The sequence below is a fragment of the Symphalangus syndactylus genome, chromosome 1 (assembly GCF_028878055.3).
Source record: "Symphalangus syndactylus isolate Jambi chromosome 1, NHGRI_mSymSyn1-v2.1_pri, whole genome shotgun sequence".
Taxonomy (NCBI): Eukaryota; Metazoa; Chordata; class Mammalia; order Primates; family Hylobatidae; genus Symphalangus; species Symphalangus syndactylus.
This window is the reverse complement of record NC_072423.2, coordinates 39,463,061-39,483,899: the sequence shown is the minus strand read 5'-3', so window position 1 is coordinate 39,483,899 and position 20,839 is coordinate 39,463,061. Positions and strand designations below refer to the sequence as shown.

The window sequence follows — 20,839 nt, the reverse complement described above, 5'->3', positions numbered from 1 at the left end:
GCAAAGGGCTTAAAGAAACTGGAATGTGGGCTTGGCCCATTTTACATCATCTTTTGATGGAATCTCAGCTCTATCCAAAGAACCCTGAGTTAAAATACCTCAAGGTGCTTTTCTAAGTGTGTGCAACACTTGGAACAGTAGTTAAACAGAATGTTAATAGGTGTTAAAGAGTTTTGTGGTCAGGTAAGCTTGGCAGATATTGGGTTAAACTAAACAAGGTCCCTCATTTCAGAACTTCTCAGACCATCTAATTTACTATGTGCAATGAGAATATCATACTAAAGTCACAGTATTCAAGGTTTTGCAAACCAATTTGGCCAAGGCTTTTCTAGGGTTTTGTTATTGTGGTTGTTGTTTTGGAGACAGGGTCTCACCTATCATCCAGGCTGGAGTGCAGTTGCCCAATCATGGCTCATTGCAGCCTCAAATTCCTGGGTTCAAGTGATCCTCTCACTTCAACCTCCTGTGTAGCTGAAACTACAGGTGTGTGCCACCACACTCAGTTTGTTTATCTATTTATTTACTTATTCATTTATTTTTGGTAAAGATGGAATCTTGCTATGTAGACATAGCTGGCCTTGAACTTGTGGTCTCATGCAATCCTCCCACCTCAGCCTCCCAATTAGCTCAACTGTAGGTGCGTGCCACCATGGCTATTTTTTGTTTTGTTGTTTTGTTTTTTTTTTTTTTTTCGTAGAGATGAGATTTATATGTTGCCCAGGCTGGTCTGGAACTCCTGGGCTCAAGCGATCCACCCACCTTTGTTTCCAGAGTGCTGAGATTACTGGCGTAAGCCACCATGCCTGGCCTAAGGAACTCCTTTTTTTTTCCTCAGACCATCTTTAGAGACGAGTTTTCCACAGATAACTTTGAGAATGCTGTCTTCCTAGATAAGTTGACTCTTATAAAACTTAAACTCACCATGCCAGGTCCCAGCACTGTGAACATTGTAATAGAATCTCAGTAAATGTTATTTGCATAGCCATTGAGGAACTTACTAGAATGTAGATGGGTAGAATAATTAGAAACCAAGACAAAGCCATTTTCACAAATTATCCCTGATTTTTTATTACAATGTATTTTTTGTTTCAGAAATTGTATCAGAAAGAAGAATTGTAAAAAGACAAAAATAAAAGTCAGATGTAGTTGTTAAGGCCAAGTAGTTTGCTGCTTGCAAAGCATGCATTTTTCCTTTCTGCCACAAGGTGGCTCTTTGTATCGTGAATCAATGGAAGTCATGAATCAATGAAAGTTCTACTAGAATTGATCATTTTCCTGAAACCTGCTGGGAAAGGGACAAATGAGTGGACTGTCAAAACGAAAATGAACTATAGGTACTTTTAAGGACATATGAGTGTCAGTAAAAGAGATCTGCCTTAATAAAGTTCTACAAATTCAGCAAAGAGGATAAATTACTGTGGATTAAAATAAACAATCGGAAAACTTTGTAGAGAGGGTGACATGAGCTGGACTTAAAAGATGTATAGAATATGAATAGACTGATGTGATGTAAGGCCATTCCTGGCAGAGGCACAGAGGAAGAAGGGGCACAGCCTAAGTGGAAAAATTAAGTAAAAAAGAAGACCAGAGTTTGAATGTGTGAGTGAGAATTGGTGACAGCAGACAGTGGAGGGTCATGGATGCTGGTTCTTCTATTAATAGTCCTCCATATCCATCTTCTCAGGCTTGGGTAATTTTAGTAGCCTCCACGTCTCTCTCTTGTGTCTTGTTATTACAGCCCAGTATTGCACACTACTTCCTAAAGTCCCGTCCTGTCGCTCTGTTGGTTAAGAATCTCTAGCGGCTCCTCCTGCCAACCATATCGAATTCAAACCTCATTCAAGCTCAGCTCACTTGAGACCAGACGTTCGGGACCAGCCTGGGCAGCACAGCAAGACCCCGTCTCTACAAAAAATAAAATAAAATAAATAGCTGGGCATGGTGGTGCACGCCTGTAGTCCAAGCTACTTGAAAGGCTGAGGTGGGAGGACTGCTTGAGCCCAGGAGTTCCAGGCTGCAGTGAGCCAAGATTGTGCCACTGCACTCCAGTTTAGGTGACAGAACAAGGCCCTGTCTCTAAAAAGAAAAAAAAAAGATTAAAAAAAAGTTTGTAAAAACAGAGGAAATATCAGTCATTTTCTCTGAGGGGCAGAATTTTCTTTTGATTTACCAGTATTTTCTAGTTTTTTCTTAAGTGAATATGTATTATTCCATACTAAAGTTATTAATAAAAAACTGATTTAGTTTTTCTCTCTGTAAAATGAGGATTAGGACATAGTATAGAATCATGGTGAGACATGAAAAAGTATAGAAGCTGATTGACTAGAGTCAACTGACTGTGGTTTGCAGCTTCTTTAAAATTAGCTTAGGAGAGATACATACATTTCAAGGTCATTGAAAATAATCATGGCATCTTCTTTTAAGAAAGTTCAGGCTAGGCATAGTGGCTCACACCTGTAATCCCAACACTTTGGAGGCCAAGAAGAGAATCACTCGCTTGAGGCCAGGAGTTCGAAAGCAGCCTGGGCAACACAAGGAGACCTTGTCTGAAAGAAAGAAAGAGAGAAAGAGAGAAGAGGGCTACTAAAAAAGAAAATTTTCTCTTTCTACTTTCCTGGATCTAGATTCAAATGAAACAGAAAGAACTCTAACCTGCAGCAGAAATCTGAATCTGGGGTCCTTGGATGAGCTCCTGAAATTATATGCTAATTTGCACATGTGCACACTTTTCAGGAGAAAATTGCTGGTTTTAAAACAAGTTAAGAACTAAAATTTAAGACCTGGAGAGTCTTTCTTCTTTCAGAGGATTTTGAGACAAAGCCCTTGCTTCTAGTGCTAAGGCCACTTATATTGGACAGTTTTACAACTGAACAAGTTAAAAATGACAGTAAGGAACCAAGATCAAGGTACTACTTTTATACAGAAACACCCTGAAGTGCAATGTGTGACTGATTAAAAAATTACCAGAAACAAATAATACATTCCAAGTGGATGTTATCTTATATGAAAGTTCTTTGATGATCTTGATTGGTATATCTTTGGAGTTTCCTTCAGTGCTCAAGACTTGTTCATTTGAATTACTTCAATGATGGCAAATTTGGGTTGAATTTGGGTTTTATCATTTTGCCAAATGTTACCTAAAATGAATACCTGTGAATAAAGAGGTAACCAAGTTTGGGCAGATACCCATTTTAGGCTGCAAATGAGTAAAGACAAATCACAAGATGTTTCTTGGTTGATTTACTTATTTGACTTTTAAGCACTTCCAGAAACATCCTTAACCATGATGACATCACCAGAATAAGTATGTAACTTTCAAAGGCAACTACTTTGAAAGATAATAGTTAAATATACTTAACAAATATGGGGCTCTTTATACGCAAACCTCCTATGCACATACTAGTTTTCATCTAATGTGCTATATATAGGCTTACTTTTTGTATTGCATCCCTTTAGACTTGTAATGCCTGTTAGCCATTATTCTTTTCACCTCAGTTAATTTCTTCTTTTTATTCTGTGAAACTGCCAGGTATATCGATACAGCAAATGCTTTGGAGCAAGAAACTAAACTGGGGTTACGACGCTTTGAAGTTTGTGACAACATTGATCTTGAAACTATTTTGATGGAATATGAGAGTTATTATTTTGTAAAATTTCAGAAATACCCCAAAATTGTCAAAAAGTCATCAGACACAGGTACATGGCTATTTTCTAGAGATAAGGCTTTATCTCATCTGTAAGATTAGTGTTTCTTTTTAATCTTATTCCCAGATAGATGGAGACCCTCACCCTGCACCAAAAGAGTAGGCCAGGAGGACTGTGTAGCCATTCTCATATCCAGCACAGACAACTGAAATATGATTACCTGGACACTGACATCCCTTTAGGGACTTTGGTATTTGTTTGAGAAAATGTGTTTTCAGGCAATGAAAGCAAAACCCCAGTGTATCATAGGTACTTTTCAGATGATTAACATTACTTTAATTTCTTGAAATTAAAGAAAAGAGCTGTTGGAAGAGGATAAATGACAGAAGACTTTTTTTGTTGTTAGGAGACCTATTATCTGTCTTGAAAATAACTACAAAAATGAGTATTGGGGAAGCTAATAGCTCATGCATAGATAATGAAAAGCTTTTGAAAGCCATCAATCCAGATAATGATCAATATAATACAAAAACCCAGTATACGTTAGCAGTCAACGAGGCTGGCTGGAGGAAAGATCTAAAGTGGGGGCCCTGTGCTTTGTAGTAACATTGACTGAGAAGTCTGTAAGTGGAGGAAGTAATTATAAACCAAGGGAGATCATTGTCCTGTTTACAAGCCACTTGTTAAGCCACAGACTTTAACATTTCATGTAGGGACCGGGAAACCAAGAGGAACATCAATTTAAAATAGCCAGGCCAGATCTCAGAGCTAGAAAAGGTCGAAGAGGTATTTTATCTGAGCTCCCTTCCAATGCAGCATTCAGAGCTTGACTTCCTTGGCAGGTGGTTAGATGTGGGCCTTGAAGAGACAGCCCAGACTCCTAACCACAGGGTGATCAGCACTGTTAGTGACATGAGCTCACTTCCAGATGGCTAGTTCCCATCTAGCATGATACCCAAATTCTCCTATGATGTTGGACACATTGTTTTTATTTTAACTAGAGAGTATGACTTAAGTGTTCCCTGCCTGATTCATGCAATCATCCTGGTGTCCCATGTAATGCAGCAAAATGGTGTCAAGTTCATGAAAGCGTAACGAAATGGTAGCTGTAAAGCTAGCCTATATTGGAGTTGCCACCAGGTCCACAGTCTCTGACATGTTTAATATCTGAGCCCTTTGCAATCTTTCTCTGTGAGGAGATACTGGAGAAGCTTGGGCCTCTTTCTCTTCGCTGGTAATTTCAGTTCTCTCTAGATGAGAATAGCTTAAAGTCTCTAGATTCCAATTGGTTATAGCACAAATTTTAAGAACAATGCAAAAAGGGGAAACATACCTGAAAAAATCACTTTGTCACTCTTAAAATTATTTTCTTTCCCTCCCAATGTCTGTTCTGTCACAGCAGAAAATAATTTACCACAAAGAAGTGGAGGGAAGACCAGAAGGTAAAGTGAACGGTAATTCATCTTAATCAACTCGGCTCGAGGAGCTTGTGGGATCCCTTTCCAGAAGCTTTGCCAGCACAGCTCTGTGACTGTCTCCCAGCAATACTGACTGCAGTCATGTGACCTGGCCCAGCCCAGGACTTCTTTCATTACAGCTGACCCAGATTTGGGCCAATGTCTGTCTACTCTCCTAGCTTTACTGTAAATAAGTGTATCCTGTGATGCTCTGTCTTTCCAGGCCATGTGGTATGAAAAGTCTTAACCTCAGAGGTTAAAAGACCCAGGTTCAACTCCTGGCTCTGCTATTTACAAGCATGGAGCAAGTTTCAGACACATAGTGAGTTCCTGGCACACAGTGAGCACCCAAGAAATATTATTTTCCCTCTTTTCGTCATTTAGTTAATTTCAAGCACTCCCAGATCAGATGTCCTGACCTGTCTGAAGATCAACAATGAACCAGGAGGTGTGAGCTCACGCTTCTGGCTTCACCAGTCCTGGCCTTCGGTGACCCATTCTTCTCTTGCTTTTCCCTTCTGTTCACAGCTCATCTTGCATTCCTTTCTCCAGCTTCTCAAGTCCAAATCTCATTTGGGGCTTGTAGCCTCTGATGGGAGCCCCTCTGTCTCTGGACCTTTCTGGGTACACATATTCTCTCACAAGGCCCCCTACTCTTGCCAGTGTCCTTCCCATTCCTCTCGCCCCACTCCCACAGACCCTTCCACTGTCAGAGCTATTCAGAAATACCCAGGGGAACAAGGGTGCTGCTGCCGGCTGCCAGTGAGGGCCAGCTCTGGGGCATCGCGACCTGTGGGCTGTTGCTATTACAGTACAGCCTAAACCTCATGGAAAGACACAGCCATCTAGGCAGTCAACAAAGTGTTTAAAATCTTAAAATGCTCTTGGAAAAAGAAAAGTTAGATTGTAATCACATGCAACTTATTAGGCCCTCAAGAGGTATGGATTCTGTTATGCCCCCGCTATATTCCCTGCTCCTGCGACTCCAGTTCCCTTGTTCCAGCCTCAGAAGGAAGGGCCTAGGACACTTTACAGGGCTGGTGGGCACAGCTTGCAAAAATGGCTGTGGAGCCCACGCATGCTCCATGATCCTACTTGTCATAATACTCGGCCTCAGGCTACCTTTGCTTTGTGCTATTCTGCAGGAAGAGTTTTATTGCTTTGACAAAAGTGTTATTCTTTTATTTATAGTTTCCACAAAGCTAGTCAGACTCTGGGTAATAAATGATAACTGCTTGTGCATAGAAATTGTGAGGAGCATTTGCAGCTAGCTTCAGAAGGCTTTTGGATTCTGATTATTTTTCTGGAAACTTCTCAGCATTCTTCCCTGGCAAATGCTCTGTGAGTGAATGGTGTCAGAGTGCTTTGTTCCCTTTAGGGAAGGAGCACGGTGGCACATTTGACAGTGTGGGGGGTCCTCAGCTCTTCTCTGAGTAGACGTTTGTATGTGGCAAGTGTAAAAGTTGAATAGCAAATGGTTAGAATCAGGAGGAATAACAGGAAAGTAATGAATGGTGTTTCTGTGGACAATTTATACTCAAATATAGTTACTGAAATGAGACATGTCATGAGACTGGCTATTAGCAAATCAAAGTGTCTTTTCCTAATCTTGGAAAAGATTTATAATCCCCACTTAAAGATTTGCTGATGAACCAAAGGAGGAAAGGTTATCTAATGTGATGGATGACGGAACTGGGATCCCAAAAGGTCTTGGCAATTCCGGAGATGGGTTCAAAGTAACAAGATGAAATTTAATAAAATAAAGTTTAAGCTCTAACAAGAGTTACAACAAATAGCTCCTCCATTACAAAATCAGAGACCTGGAAATCTCAGTTTACCTGGGCCAACAGTGTGACATGAGTGCTACTGTGGTCCCAGCCCCATCAATAGAAATACAGTGTCCAAAAAGTAGGAGGTCACAATATTCTGGAAGGTGACCAGTATGAGGAAGAATCTGGGAGCCAGGTAACTTTAGAAATGACTAGAACAACTGCAGATGTTGAGCTTGAACAGATGGTTGGTGGAGGGGCGCTCCTTAGAACATTGCAGGAACAGGTTTCAGTTCACCCTCTAAAGGGCGATTGGACCTTTTCTGCCAAATTCCACAGGGTGCACCTAGGACTAATGGTTAAAGTCAAAGCAGAGTGAATTTGGTTCCATGTTCAGAAGAATTTTACAATCCTCAGAGCCAGTTGAAAATGAATTGCGTTGCTTTGTACATTAGTGTTCTTGTATTTTGGTCGTGTTAAAGCAGATCTTGGGGATCAGTTGCATCCAATGGGAAATCAAAGTGGGAAAATAGAATCCCTGTTTCCTGACAGCTCCACAAGGATGGTGAGGCAAGTTTAAATATAGACACACACACACAAACACATAAACACACACATACACTTCCACACACACATATATATAACTTCTCTTAAGTCAACACTATTAAGTTTGCATTTGTAAAATGCTTGGTTTTCATTTCATAGATATTTTATTTTTGTGCCAGCAAAAGGGTGGAGAAAGACATTCTTATTCCTAGTTTAAAGATAGAAAAAAAAAACCCCAAGAACTGTTAGTGTCCACTTCTCATGATGCTCTCCCCAGTGAGACCAACACTCACAGATGTGTCACCATGTGGACATTGGTGATATTGTTGACATTGATGGTCTTGCTGGCCAAATAGCTGTGCATTTATATTAGACATGAACATTTATTATCCCCATAAAGAAAGCAAGTTGAAACAGCAGCTCTCTGAGATCACTCTGAACATGGGGAGACTTGCTTCTAACGAACCTTCTGCAAATGCATCTCACATATAGGGACAAAAGGGCTAAGAGAACTAAGCAACAGTGTGGGAGTTCATGTTCTGCCCCCACAAGCTAGTCCTGTTTCTCTCTGGATGGCATCTTCTACAGAAAAATATGGATATTCCAATACTGGATTTTATATTTAATTATGAGGATGTAGTGAAAAAAGTGATTTGATCTTTCTATGGATACATCACATATATACAGTCATACCACATATATTAACTATGTATACAGTAAATGCATATACTCTTGTAACCACAATTACAGCCACTGGCAAGCTACCTTTTCCCCTTCTCAGTCAAATTCTCCCCATCTCCATCAGAGTTAGCTACTCTTCTGACTTCCAGCCCCATCAGTTTGTTTTGTCCGAAGTAAATAATTGTTGATGAAAATTTATTTGGCAAATATGATTGGTCTGGGACAACATTGATAAGGGGAGGTTTGTTTTCCTTCCGCAATCCCCTTTTGATGTTTATTACTCATAACATGCTGAGAGGTATTTTAAGTAGGCAGAGTACATCCAGGACGCTAGATTAAAACCATGGGACTATCCCTGGATTTCCTACTGTTTCTTAGTTTGAATGGGAGGACTCCTTCTCTCACATATCTTTCTCCTGGTCTAACGCTCCTTTTAAGGAAGGTGGAAGGAACAATGGAAGAATGCTTGTAAGGTAATGTGTTCTTAAGAACTGAAGCTATTTGCAGAAGGGCCGAAGCTATGTGGTGTGAAAGGGAAATGAAGAGGGTGAGTTGGGGGGCTCCAGGAGGCAATCTTAGAAGAACCCAATGAGTAGCCTGGAGGGTATTAGATCCAGGATGAACCTGGTGGGTGGATCACATATAGTGGCCACCTGCATATCTTTCAATAGCTTTCTTAAATGTGCTATTCTTAAGAATAGTTGTTTAACTACCTCAAATTAAGTGGCTAGAATAATTTCTTCCAAGGTCTTTGTTCCCTCCCTTAGGGTGATGAACGACAGTTGTCAAAATCTTCCCAAGATCAATCAGCAGAGGCCCCAGTCCAAAACCACAGTGGGGAAGACAGGGGACACCAAATCTCTCAATAAGGAGCATCCTAATCAGGTCAGGATGGCTTGGCTTGACTTTGTGAACAGCACACTTGGCTGAAAAATAGCCTTATGAAAAAGGTCACATTTATTTATTTTTTGAGGACCTACACTTTTAAAATTGGTGTGTGATCTAATTGAATTATAAGTTTTCTTCCAGTACACTGGACTAAAACCATGGACACATCCCTAGATTTCCTAATGTTTCTTAACTTGAGTAGGAGGACTTTTTTCTCCTCCAAGTTTTTCCCTTGGTCTGGGTGCTGGGTGATCAGCCAGGGTGGGGCCAGGGCCCAGTCAGAGCAGGAGGGCCTGGTTGCTGTGGAGCTTGATCCTCCCTTGAGGTAACTGTTACCTGAGGTAACTGAGCTAACCAAGATGGCAGGTCTTCCCGTCCCAGAGCACATTGCTAGGTTCCTAAGTGTAGGCCAAGCATAGCCTACACTACACTTCAGGTGTGGCTGGGTCTCAAGGTCTCCTGTTGGGCTTCTCCAAATTGCACATGGTCAGCCCTCACCCCAGACCTTCACGCTGGACTTCCTGGGGGCCACGAAGGGCAGCAAGGAGAGAACCCAGCAGGTGAGTGAAGTCCATGGCTCCTGACTCAGGAGACTCATGTCCAGAACCTTCTTAGTTAGGACAAAACATCCCAAGTTTCAAAGGAAAGAGGACCAATGGAAACTGAGAAAAGGAATTTAAAAAATTAATGTCAAATAATGGAAAGGTATAATCACAATATCCGATTGGTCCAAAGGATTCTCGCCCCCTCAAGGAGGTCCTACGGTTCTGGCCACTGCAGCCTGACTCAGGTGGAAGAGAGGTGAAGGTGGGGCAGGATGAGTCCCATGGGAGGCTAGTTGACTCTGCCGTATCTCCAAACTGAGCCACTCCTGGCCAAAAACACCCCTGATCACAGGAGAAAAGACGAGCCAGCGAATGGGGATGGGTTGAGGCACAACTGTTTCCTCCATTGAAAAAGCTGCTTGGGGCCCATGGCCTGGCATCCTCTCAGTCTTTCAGGGACAACTCTTTTCACATAGTGCAGGCAGACAGCTAACTCATCTTTCTGGGTCTGCACAAAAGTGGCTGAGCTACATGTATGTGCACATCACGTTTACAGAATTGCTGTCCAGCATTGGACTTTGCATGATAGAGTAGGCAGGTACAGCCAGCATCTCTCCATGGCTGCTTACAGCCGATGTGTCCTTGTCTCTCTTTCTTCAGGAGGTAGTTGATAACACTCGCCTGGAGAGTGCCAATTTCGGCCTAAATATATCAAGAATCCGTAAAGACAGTGGAGAGGAAAATGCCCACCCACGAAGAGTAAGTGAAACTCATGAACCTAACACTGAAAGGGGTAATGTCTTTGTCCTTTTAAACATGAAAACAAAAAACATTATTTTTGTCAAACAGGAAAGTTAAGATGTGATTTTTGAAGATTGGCTGTGAGGTAAATGGAGAAGAGGGTCAGAAAATGGGTTCTTCTTTGGAATCTCCTTTCTGAATGAATGGGCTGGCATAAACTGCCCCATCTCTAAGGAACTCAGTTTCCACATTTGTAAATTGAGGGGCTTGGAAGAGATTGTCTTTAGTGTTCCCTCAGCTTAAAAATTCTGTAATAACAATGACAAACATTGGCATGATCATCCTGCATCGTTCTCATCATTTTTTGGGTTTTTTTTTTTTTTTAAGAGACAGGGTCTTGCTCTGTCACCCAGGCTGGAGTACAATGGTGCAATCATGGCTCACTGCAGCCTCAAACTCCTGGGCTCAAAGAATACTCTTGCCTTAGCTTCCCAAGTAGCTAGGACTACAGGCATGCACCACAACATCCAGCTAACTTTTTTCATTTCTCTAGAGATGGGGTCTCACTATGTTGCCCAGGCTGGTTTCAAACTTCTAGCCTCTAGCAATCCTCCTGTCTGGGCTTCCCAAAGTGCTAGGACATCTGCGTTATTTAGTGAGTTGGAAACACATACTCATTCTGCTCTGTCCTGTCAGCGGCATTTGATTAATGGTGTCACCTTTCTCCTTGGAGGGATGGCTCCTGGTCTAAATTAATTTCATGTGGACCATGAAACCTCAGTTGACATAGGGTTGATTTTGTCCTTGATAGATATTTCTACCTTTTTCATAATGAATCTCATGTCTAGATTTCTAAATAATAATGTCTTAAGCAGAAAAGACCCAGATTGGGTGGACGTAGTCAAAAGGTAGATTAAAACATGTAATTTGGAAATGAACTGCACCATATTGCTCTTGGTCATACTCTCCAAGGTTGTAGTTCTTTAAGCTTCTTCTTTCTTTCTTCAGCCAAGTGCTCAAACCTCTGGAGTGCTGACTTAGTTCTGGCCAGCTCTTAGAAAAACTGAACTCTGTGTGTGTGAATTTGGAGGGGTGACTGGAGCATCTCCCTGAAAATCAAGAGCAGTGACCTCACTGGCCTGAACTGATTCCCTTTAAGGGCCTCACTTACGTGGTAATTGCTGAAGATGATACCATGGGAATCGACACCTCCCTTGGAAAAATGTCTCCTTGTTCACCTTCACTGCTTCTATTGTGTTTTCAGTCATCTTTGCCTAGCTATTTTGTGGCATTAGTTTCTCTTGTGAATGCTTCACATTGAAATGAATGGATGTTTTTGATTGGGTCACAAGGAAGGGACCATTTAACTCAGCACTTAACCTTTGAAGTAGTCTGACTATAAATCCTCTTACCAGCAGAAATGTCCTCAAGGGCACAATGTAGATGGCTTTCTCCCTAGCATTTCATATGTCCATAGGTTGTATGAGGGTATATGGCCTGGGGCCAATCTCAGAAAACCCCAGGTCTGTCATTTCTATGTTAGTACCTGTGTTTGTCTGTTTTGCATTGCTATAAAGGGATACCTGAGGCTGAGTAGTTTATAAAGAAAAGAGGTTTATTTGACTCATAGTTCTATATGGCGCTGGGATCTGCTCAGCTTCTGGTGGGGCCTCAGGAAGCTTTTACTCATGGTGGAAGGCAAGGGGACCTGGCATGTCACATGGCAAGAGAGGGAACAAGAAGGGAGGGAGATGACCGGCTCTTATAAACAACCAGGTCCCTCGTGAACTAACAGAGTGAGAACTCACTCGTTACAGTGGTGAGAGCACCAAGCCTTTCATGAGAGTTCCTCCCCAATGACCCAAACACCTCCCACCAGGCCCACCTCCAACATTTCAGTATGAGATTTGGAGGGGGCACACATCCTTACTACATCAGAATCCAAGCTTTAGGACACCCTCCCTGCAAATTTAGTAGTTATGTTGTTCTTGAGGGCATAGGCTTCAGAGTCAACCTGTCTAGATTCAAAACCTGGCTCAGATGCTCCCCCACTATGTAACTTTGGGCAAGTTGTTTTATAATTTCTCCAAGCCTCATTTCTCTCATCTGTAAAATGGAAATAATCATAGTGTCTACTTTAAGCCTCATGATGAAACGAGAGCCTTGGTGCAGTGCCTAGCACATAATAAACACTCCATAAATGTTAACTATTATTTTGTGTGTGTGTGTGTGTGTGTGTGTGCATCCTTGCTTTTTCCTTCTTACCTCTAAGGGGGACAGGGTGACATTGGAAGGATCATGGGTTGGGAGAGAGATTAAGTGGGTTTGAATTCTGGCCTTAAGCCATTTATTAGCTGTGTGGCCCTGGGCAAATTACTTAACCTCTCTGGACTTACTCCCACATCTATGAAGCCAGGATGTCAATCCTGACTAACAGAAGTGTTATAAGAATTAGAAGCAGGCTGGGTATGCTGGCTCACACCTATAATCCCAGCCCTTTGGGAGGCTAAGGTGGGAGGATAACTTGAGGTCAGGAGTTGGGAGACCAGCCTGAGCAACATAACGAGACTCCACTTCTACAAAAATTTTTTTAAATTAGCCGAGAGTAGTGGCGCACACCTGTAGTCCCAGCTCTTTGGGAGGCTGAGGTGGGAGGATCCCTTGAGCCCAGAAGTTTAAGGCTGCGGTGAGCTAAGATTATGCCACTGCATGACAGAGTGAGATCCTGCCTGTCTCTTAAAGAAAAAAAAGAAAAAAAAGGATTAGAAATAATCCTCACAGGATATGGAGAAAAGGGAACTCATACATTGTTGGTGGAAATTAAATTAATTACACTTATACCCAATAAATTTATACAAATTATATACAAAAATAACAAAAAAGAAATAGTTCTCACAAAGAACCTTGCACAATTATTTTGTACCCAGCACTCTATTGAGTGGTGAACGTGTATCACAATCCATAGACAGGAACTCTCATTACTGGTGTGCCAATGAGTTCTTTCTTTGTAATATTTTAAAAGGATAAGACCATACAGGGGTAGTCAACATATAAGGGAGGAAGCAGATGATCTGTGTCAGGAACTGAGAAATACTCATGAGTTTTTATTCAAATCCACTTCATTCTGGAAAATGTACTTACAATTTTTTAAGGTGCTCCAACTTGAGGAAATCATCATGTTTAATACTAGTGCTGGTTCTTTTTAAAGCTTAACTTGAAGTTTGCCCTATATACCAGGGTCTATAAATGTGTCTTGGTTTAATGAAACTGAGTTATTAAGAAGAGTCTTCTCTTATGTTCTCATGGCATAAATAACCATTCCTTCCTTTCAGGGCCAAAGCATTGACTTCCGAGGGCTGCTCACAGATGCCATCAAGGGAACAACCAGTGAACTTGCCTTGAACACCTTCGACCGTAATCCAGACCCCTCAGTAAGTGGCGAAGATGTGACACATTCATCTTTCAAATTGCCAACATCCAGATGAACTCTGGAAATATAATTTTGAGTACAGTGAAACCTTGAGATCAAGTCAAAGGCCGGAGCCACCTGCCATCGTTTGTTTCACTGAGACTTGTGCATGCCCGGGGTTTCTTCCTAAATTATGAAGCAATATTGTAATGTGAGCCTTTCCGCTCCTCTCACCAGGAACGACTGCTGAAACCTCTGACTGCATTTATTGGCATGAACAGTGAGATGCGAGAATTGGCAGCGGTGGTGAGCCGGGTAAGATCTGATATTCAATTCACAAATTTACGGAGGCGGACTGGGGTTTCTGGAGCTTTGTGGGCTGCTTCTTTTATTAATAACAATAAATATGATCATTTATTTATAAAGTGCCCCCACTTGCGAAGGCACTCATATTGTTTAGAGGCACAATAATGCATGATAAATAAATTATAGGATCATAAAATTACAATATAAAAAGCCCACCATCTCATGATAGAGGCCAAGAAAACCGAGAAAGAAAAAGACTTAGGAATGAAGGGACAGGTGAAAGGTTTTACAGCAGAGCCAAGAGTCAAGGAAAGAAAGCCTCTTAAAGAAGAAAAGAGTATGTCTGCATCTGGTTTAAAAAGTCAGAGCCTAGAAATAGAGACGTCGGGAGTCTGACGATATCATCATTGAAAATCTCCATGAAAAACACAATTAGCAAGAAAGACTACCATCCAGATTATGGACTTTCCCAGCTTGCGCTGTGGAACCAGAAGGCAGTGAAGAATAGGCTTTGGAATTAGCCGACCTGCCTTTGATTTCTAGATCCTTCTCTTGCTAGCTGTGTGACTTCGGGCAAGTTCCTGGGAAATAAAATAGATTCCTGAGTTATAGGATATTTTTCTAATTTCTATTGCTTCATATTTAATTGAAGACTGAAACCTAGACAGGCTCAGAGGGGGGTTTAAAATGATCCCCAAAATTCACAGCTCTTCTGAGAAGCTAAGGGCTCCTGAGCTGTCTCTGTTCAGCTCAGCAGTTGTTTCCTGTACGCCTCTTATGTGTCAGGCGTGTGCTGCGGACTGGAGACACAAAGGTGAACGAGTCAGAGCATAGTCCTTGCCCTCAAGAGTTTCTCATCCCAGGGGCAAGGTGCACTTTGAGAACATAAAGGAGGGAGGAGTGGGGAAAGTGTTAGGCAAGAAGATAGGAAATCGCTAAGGGAAAAAGTGGAAGAGGGAGGCTAGGAGCTGTTCTGGGCATAGGCACATCCATGAGAGATTGCAGTTTGTGCACATTTCCTGTGAGCCACCTAAGCAGCAGGGAGTGGTGGTGAATGGGTGGAGAGAGGCAGGGTTCCTGAGGAAGGGTGCCGTGAGCAGTACCCAGGGCTGAGAACATGCCTATAGAAGAGGGGACCTTAGAAAGGCATCCATCGGAGGATGGGATCATCCCATGTGCTTGTGGATGGCTTGTTCTATGACAGTGAGATGAATCAATAGCAAAGAAAAGGAGATGGGGAGACCATCTATGAGGTTTTTACCAGTGAGAGGGGATGAGGGACTGAGCCAGGCTGCAGTAACCCCAAATTAAGTCTCATTACCATTTTTGCAAAAGGGTAACATGACTATGAGGATAGAACTATAGAGTGGAAGTGGCCTGAGATGATTCCATCTGGAATCCTTTCTATAGTAGCATAGGAGGTAGAAACCCTGCTCCTGCTTGAATGCTTACAGTGACAGAGAGCACACCACCTTATGAGGTAGTCCTGTTGAATTCTGACTGTTAACTTTGGATTGATATAAGGAGAAACTGTCAGTTGGGAAATTAAACATTACCTTGTGGAACTCAACTCTAGAAACGGGCAAGAAATATTGCTGTTATCTATGGATGCCTTGAATACCTAGGTAAATGAATCTTCCTTGTGTGCTGAGATTTCCCTAAGAAAGGACGGTAATAAGAATGTGAGTGTCTGGTGGGCCTGCATGTAGATCCAGGCTCTAAAGACAGAATAAGGAAGACTGAGTCCTTTCTCTACCATTCTATCCAAGGATGGATTATAAATATCATGCATGACCAAAGTTCTTGTATAAATACTTTCTCTAGACCAGGTGCAGTGGCTCGCACCTATAATCCTAGCACTTTGGGAGACTGAGGTGGGTAGATCACTTGAGGCCAGGAGTTTGAGACCAGCCTGGCCAACATGGCAAAAACTCATCTCTACTGAAAATACAAAACATTAGCCAGGAGTTGGAGAACAGCCTGGGCAACATAACGAGACCCCATTTCTAGAGACCATTAGCTGGTATATGTGGGTTTCCCAGGATCGACTGTAGAACTCGAGTATGCACAGATTTTGGTAAGGGGGAGAGTGTCAGGGGGAACAGGGAGAGGTTCTGGAACCAATCTCTTCCATATGCCCAGAGACCATTTCTAGAAACCCCATTAGCTGGGTATGGTGGTGTTTGCTGGTAGTCCTAGCTACCTGGGAGTCTGAGGCATGAGAATCACTTGAACCTGGGAGGCGAAGGTTGCTGCACTGTAGCCTGGGTGACAGAGTGAGACTCCATCTCAGAAAAAAACAAACAAACAAACAAACAAACAAGAACTTTCTCTAATAAAAGTGAAAGTTGGCTGGGTGCAGTGGCTCACACCTGTAATCTCAGCACTTTGGGAGGCTGAGGCAGAAGGATCACTTGTGTCCAGGAGTTAGAGACTGGGCAACACAGTGAGACCCCGTGTCTACAAAAAATGAAAAAATTAGCTGGGCATAGTGGTGTGTGCCTCCTTGGCGGACTGAGGTGGGAGGATTGCTCGAGCCCAGGAGGTTGAGGCTGCAGTGAGTGGTGATCATGCCACTGCCCTCCAGCCTGGGCTACAGAGTGAGATCCTGCTTGAAGAAAAATTAAAAATAAAAATGAACTACCTATGGTGGAGGGACCTGGATGGGTGGGGAGCAGGAGTAGCACAAACATCTCACTAGCATTTAAAAAATGCATTTATATTTTTGGTCCATGTGCATATATTACTTATGAAAAATTATATAAATATAATAGTTTCAGATTTTTTCTGTAGTCACTCAGAATGACTTTGGAAAGAAGGTTTTTCAGGCTTTTTTGATGAAACACTCTAGATATTCAGTTTGCCTGAAACAGCTCCTACTGAGAAAGCCCCTTAGTGACTGCTCTGAGGCGTCTGGTGAAATTGAAGTTTGGAAACTGTAAATTAGTTATCAGTAAAAGCTACCTTAATTGATTACCCTAGATGGTTGCTACAGGGCTCTACTATAAGAGGGGGGAAACTGCACTTTCACTCGGTTGTCGGCTTCCTTGAATTTTGTAGAAGCAATTGCTCCTGCTGGAAGTAGGGAATGATCACTAGGGAAAAAAGAGAAATTGGTTTCAGAGGAGCATTATCTCTTTTATGCAACAAATTAAGAAAGTGTTTGTGAGATCAAGGAACAAGAGCAAGGCCAGGCACTGGCTAGGAACTATGTTTCACGGTAAAACCTAATGTAAGTTGAAGGCATATTCTGTAGCTTCTTTAATTATGGTTATAAATCAGCATGGTTTGCTATCGACTGAAAACAGGTAGAGTCCGTTGCTAGGAGATTTTTTTTTCTCCCTGAAAAGTACCATACTGTGTTATCAATGTCTTATTCAGGGAAAATCATTGAATATCTTCATGGCATGCCTTTGGTGAACTAACCCAAAATTACAATGTATCTAATATGAACAGTTTTTATCACCAGCACTTTATATCCTATTGTAAGTCAAGTATTCTGCTGCTCCCAAGTTGATTACAGCTGTAGAGGAAAGCATCAGTTTTAACAAAATGATCAAATGTGCATTGCAGGACATTTATCTCCATAATCCAAACATAAAGTGGAATGACATTATTGGACTTGATGCAGCCAAGCAGTTAGTCAAAGAAGCTGTTGTGTATCCTATAAGGGTAAGGATGGGAAGCCTCTTGGGGGTTATTTCTGTTCACTATCCATTGGACAAGCTGTATGTCACACACCTATCAGGAAGGGAAAGGCAGGATGATTTTCTGTCCACACGTTAACTTTTTGCTTGTGTCACCACACTTTCTCAACCCTGCAGCACCAAAACCTAGTCCATTCTAGATCATTTAAAATCATGTTACATATTAGTTCAAGACAGGTGTCTGAGCTAAGTGAAACTTTAAGATCTATACATGTATACATGATTTGTCAGATTGATTCAAATTAGCCTGCTCCCTTAAAAATATTCTTATTGTTGCAGAAATACCTCTGGTAGGGGAGAATCTCTCACTTTGTTTCCACAGATCCTTCCTTTACACCCCCACCCCCCCCCCCGACCTACCCTCCCCAGGATCATCTGGGGCTTTGCTTCTGGCGGGTTGTGAAGACTGAACAGCCCATTCCAGGGCAGTGACCAGCAAAGCCAGCCTGTTGTGCTCATTACTTATTACTGACAAATCTCTGTGCAGTTTACAAACTGGGTAGAAAAATAGAAAAACAATACTCTCCATGTTTGATTTACAAATGGGGTGATGAGGAGGTAAGTGATAACTTAGCTTTTGTTGTATAACAGACCACCCCACAAGTTAGTGCCTTAAGACAACAATTTGTTTGTAATTCCGTGGGTAGGCAGTTGGAGCTGGTCTCAGCTGGGCTGGCTCATCTCTTTTCCACGTGGTATTCTTGGCTGGGCTCAATCACAGGTCTGAGCCATCAGCCAGAGTAGCTGGAAAAGATGGAGAGACTGAAAAGGCTGGGATAAGCAGTACAGCCAAGGTGTCTCTCCATGTGGCCTCTCATCCTCTAGCAGGAAAGCCCAGTCCTGTTCACATGGTGGCACTGAGTTCCCAGAAAGAGGCAAGAAAGGGAAAGTTCTAATTCACAAGCATCTTTCATGCCTCTTATATTTTTTTGCTAGTCTTATATTTTCAAGTCTCTTAACATTTGCTAATGTCCCACTGGCCAAAGTCACAAGGCCAGGCCCAGATTCAAATGTTGGAGAAATAGGCTCCACTTCTTGATGAAAGGAGCTACAAATAATTTGTGGCCATTTTCTGTAATCTCCTGCTGTCAGGATTATGAATTTATTTTATTGAATAACCTATTTAGTCTTAAACCACTGAGCCCATGTGGCCCCTGATTTTTGGATGCTTTCCTCTAAAGAGACAAAAATCAATACATTTGGGTTCTCTTTTCCCCCTCTTTCTTTCTGTGTTCAGACTTAGGGGTAAGAAATACATTGGTGTTCAGAATTAATAGAAATTTACTCGCCTTTTCCTGTAAGTGGAACTATAGCATAAAACTTTTAAAAAGGATAGAACATCTCACTGAAATTCCCTGGATTTGTTCTCTCCATGGCATTACAAGCTCCATATGTGTGGAGATTTGACACCAGGATTAGCAAGAAACTAATAGCTAGTTGTCATTTTACTAATATTCCTTGCCACACTGTCTCCCCCATTCTCTACCAACCCTTGACACCCACATTCCCCAGATTGTTTGAACTTGAACTAATGGGAGAGACTTCCTGAAGGCTACACATGCCCTGTTCAGAGTTGGTGTCTCTTAATGCGTTTGCCCCTGAATATTCCCAACTTCCAAAACAGGTTTCACCATAGCTCTGTACTTTATTCGAATAAACCTTTACTGATTGGTTCTAGTATGTATTTTAAAGTTCATACCTGCTTTACAACATTTAAAAGATTGCCAAATGTTCTCCATATAGAAGTCTGGGGAAAATGATGTTATGCATATAAGAAATAACTGTTTAACGGAGAGGAAGAGTACCTACATACACCTTTCCTTCCAAAAAAATTGCTCTTTTAAAAAGCCACAAAAATTAAGTCAGGCATTCAAACGTGAAAATAAAATTGGGATGAATAAAATCTGTTTATTTCGGTCAGAAGCAGATGACCTTAAGCAAAAAAGGGAGCCCTGAATCTTAGAGCTGTGCTGCTTTCACTTCAGCTTTCCTGGCTTGTCTGTACTGAGAGTATGCAGGCTGATGTGTTGGTACCAAACCTCATCCTTGTTCCTTGTTTCCATAGTATCCACAGCTATTTACAGGAATTCTTTCCCCCTGGAAAGGACTACTGCTGTACGGCCCTCCAGGTAAACACAGCTTCCTATTTTGATGTCGGTGTTAAGTGTGTGTGCAGAGGATGAGTTGCCCCTTCTGTCCTCACTTCAGGACTGGGGCACACGAGAGCTGAGCAGTCACTTCCTTCCTTGTGTGTGAAACTGACTTCTGTCTATAAGCAGGGGGATGGAGTTGAAATGCCTCACCATCTTTTATGTGTCTCTCTTTAGGTACAGGAAAGACTTTACTGGCCAAAGCTGTGGCCACTGAATGTAAAACAACCTTCTTTAACATTTCTGCATCCACCATTGTCAGCAAATGGAGAGGGGATTCAGAAAAACTCGTTCGGGTAGGAATTCTTAATTTTGTTTTTAAAAATAAGTTCTAGCGTAATGCGGTGGTACAAAATGATGTCAGAGCTTCTTTGCTTTTAGGTGATTTTATGTTAGATTCACTCCTGGTTCTTGATCACCAGCAGCTTGGGAAATGGATTGTCTATTACGTACGGATGTTAATTGTGCCCCCATCAGCAAAACATGATCTCCCTTCCTTTGGGAATTTGATCAACAGCTATTTTTTGATTCATGCAATTTAGGCATGAAAGCTGGGGGGAAAAATCTCTGACGTGGCGTATTTTTTCTTCATTCAAGAAGCATTTATTATTTAACATGTACACTATATTTGGTTAACATTTATTGAGAGGCTACTACTCTATGTTAGTCCCTATGCTAAATAATCTAAGAAAGAATCAAGAAACTTTAAACTTCATTATTCTTTCAGATGTTCTGAGCACCTTTGCTTCCATAGTGCCCACAGCCTGTAAGATTTTTTGTTTTTGTTTTTGTTTTTGTTTTTTTTTTTAGATGAAGTCTCGCTCTTGTCCCCAAGGCTGGAGTGCAATGGCGTGATCTCGGCTCACTGCAACCTCTGCCTTCCGGGTTCAACAATTCTCCTGCCTCAGCCTCGCGAATAGCTGGGATTACAGTGCCTGCCACCATGCCCAGCTAATTTTTTTTTTGTATTTTTAGTAAAAAAAGGGTTTTACCAT

The 20,839-nt window shown here is 41.8% G+C and overlaps 1 protein-coding gene and 1 long non-coding RNA gene across 4 annotated transcripts in view; one reads left to right on the top strand and one right to left on the bottom strand.

The window, feature by feature from the left end:
- KATNAL2 (katanin catalytic subunit A1 like 2) overlaps positions 1-20,839 on the top strand; it is a 274,880-nt gene that overhangs the window by 221,398 nt on the left and 32,643 nt on the right. Inside the window, exons 5-13 of one of the 2 annotated variants that reach the window (XM_055233021.2) lie at positions 3,530-3,696; positions 5,048-5,087; positions 8,866-8,983; positions 10,192-10,290; positions 13,605-13,703; positions 13,919-13,996; positions 17,561-17,659; positions 19,760-19,823; positions 20,022-20,140. In XM_055233021.2, the coding sequence (XP_055088996.2) occupies positions 3,530-3,696; positions 5,048-5,087; positions 8,866-8,983; positions 10,192-10,290; positions 13,605-13,703; positions 13,919-13,996; positions 17,561-17,659; positions 19,760-19,823; positions 20,022-20,140 (883 nt within the window). Of the gene's footprint in view, positions 1-3,529; positions 3,697-5,044; positions 5,088-8,865; positions 8,984-10,191; positions 10,291-13,604; positions 13,704-13,918; positions 13,997-17,560; positions 17,660-19,759; positions 19,824-20,021; positions 20,141-20,839 lie in introns of both variants that reach the window. The other variant, XM_055233019.2, reaches the window with a different exon arrangement.
- LOC129457823 (uncharacterized) overlaps positions 2,355-20,839 on the bottom strand; it is a 49,850-nt gene continuing 31,365 nt past the window's right edge. The window contains exon 6 of one of the 2 annotated variants that reach the window (XR_010121005.1): positions 2,355-2,546. This is a non-coding gene — a long non-coding RNA (uncharacterized lncRNA). Of the gene's footprint in view, positions 2,547-13,705; positions 13,761-20,839 lie in introns of those variants that run through there. The other variant, XR_008649389.2, reaches the window with a different exon arrangement.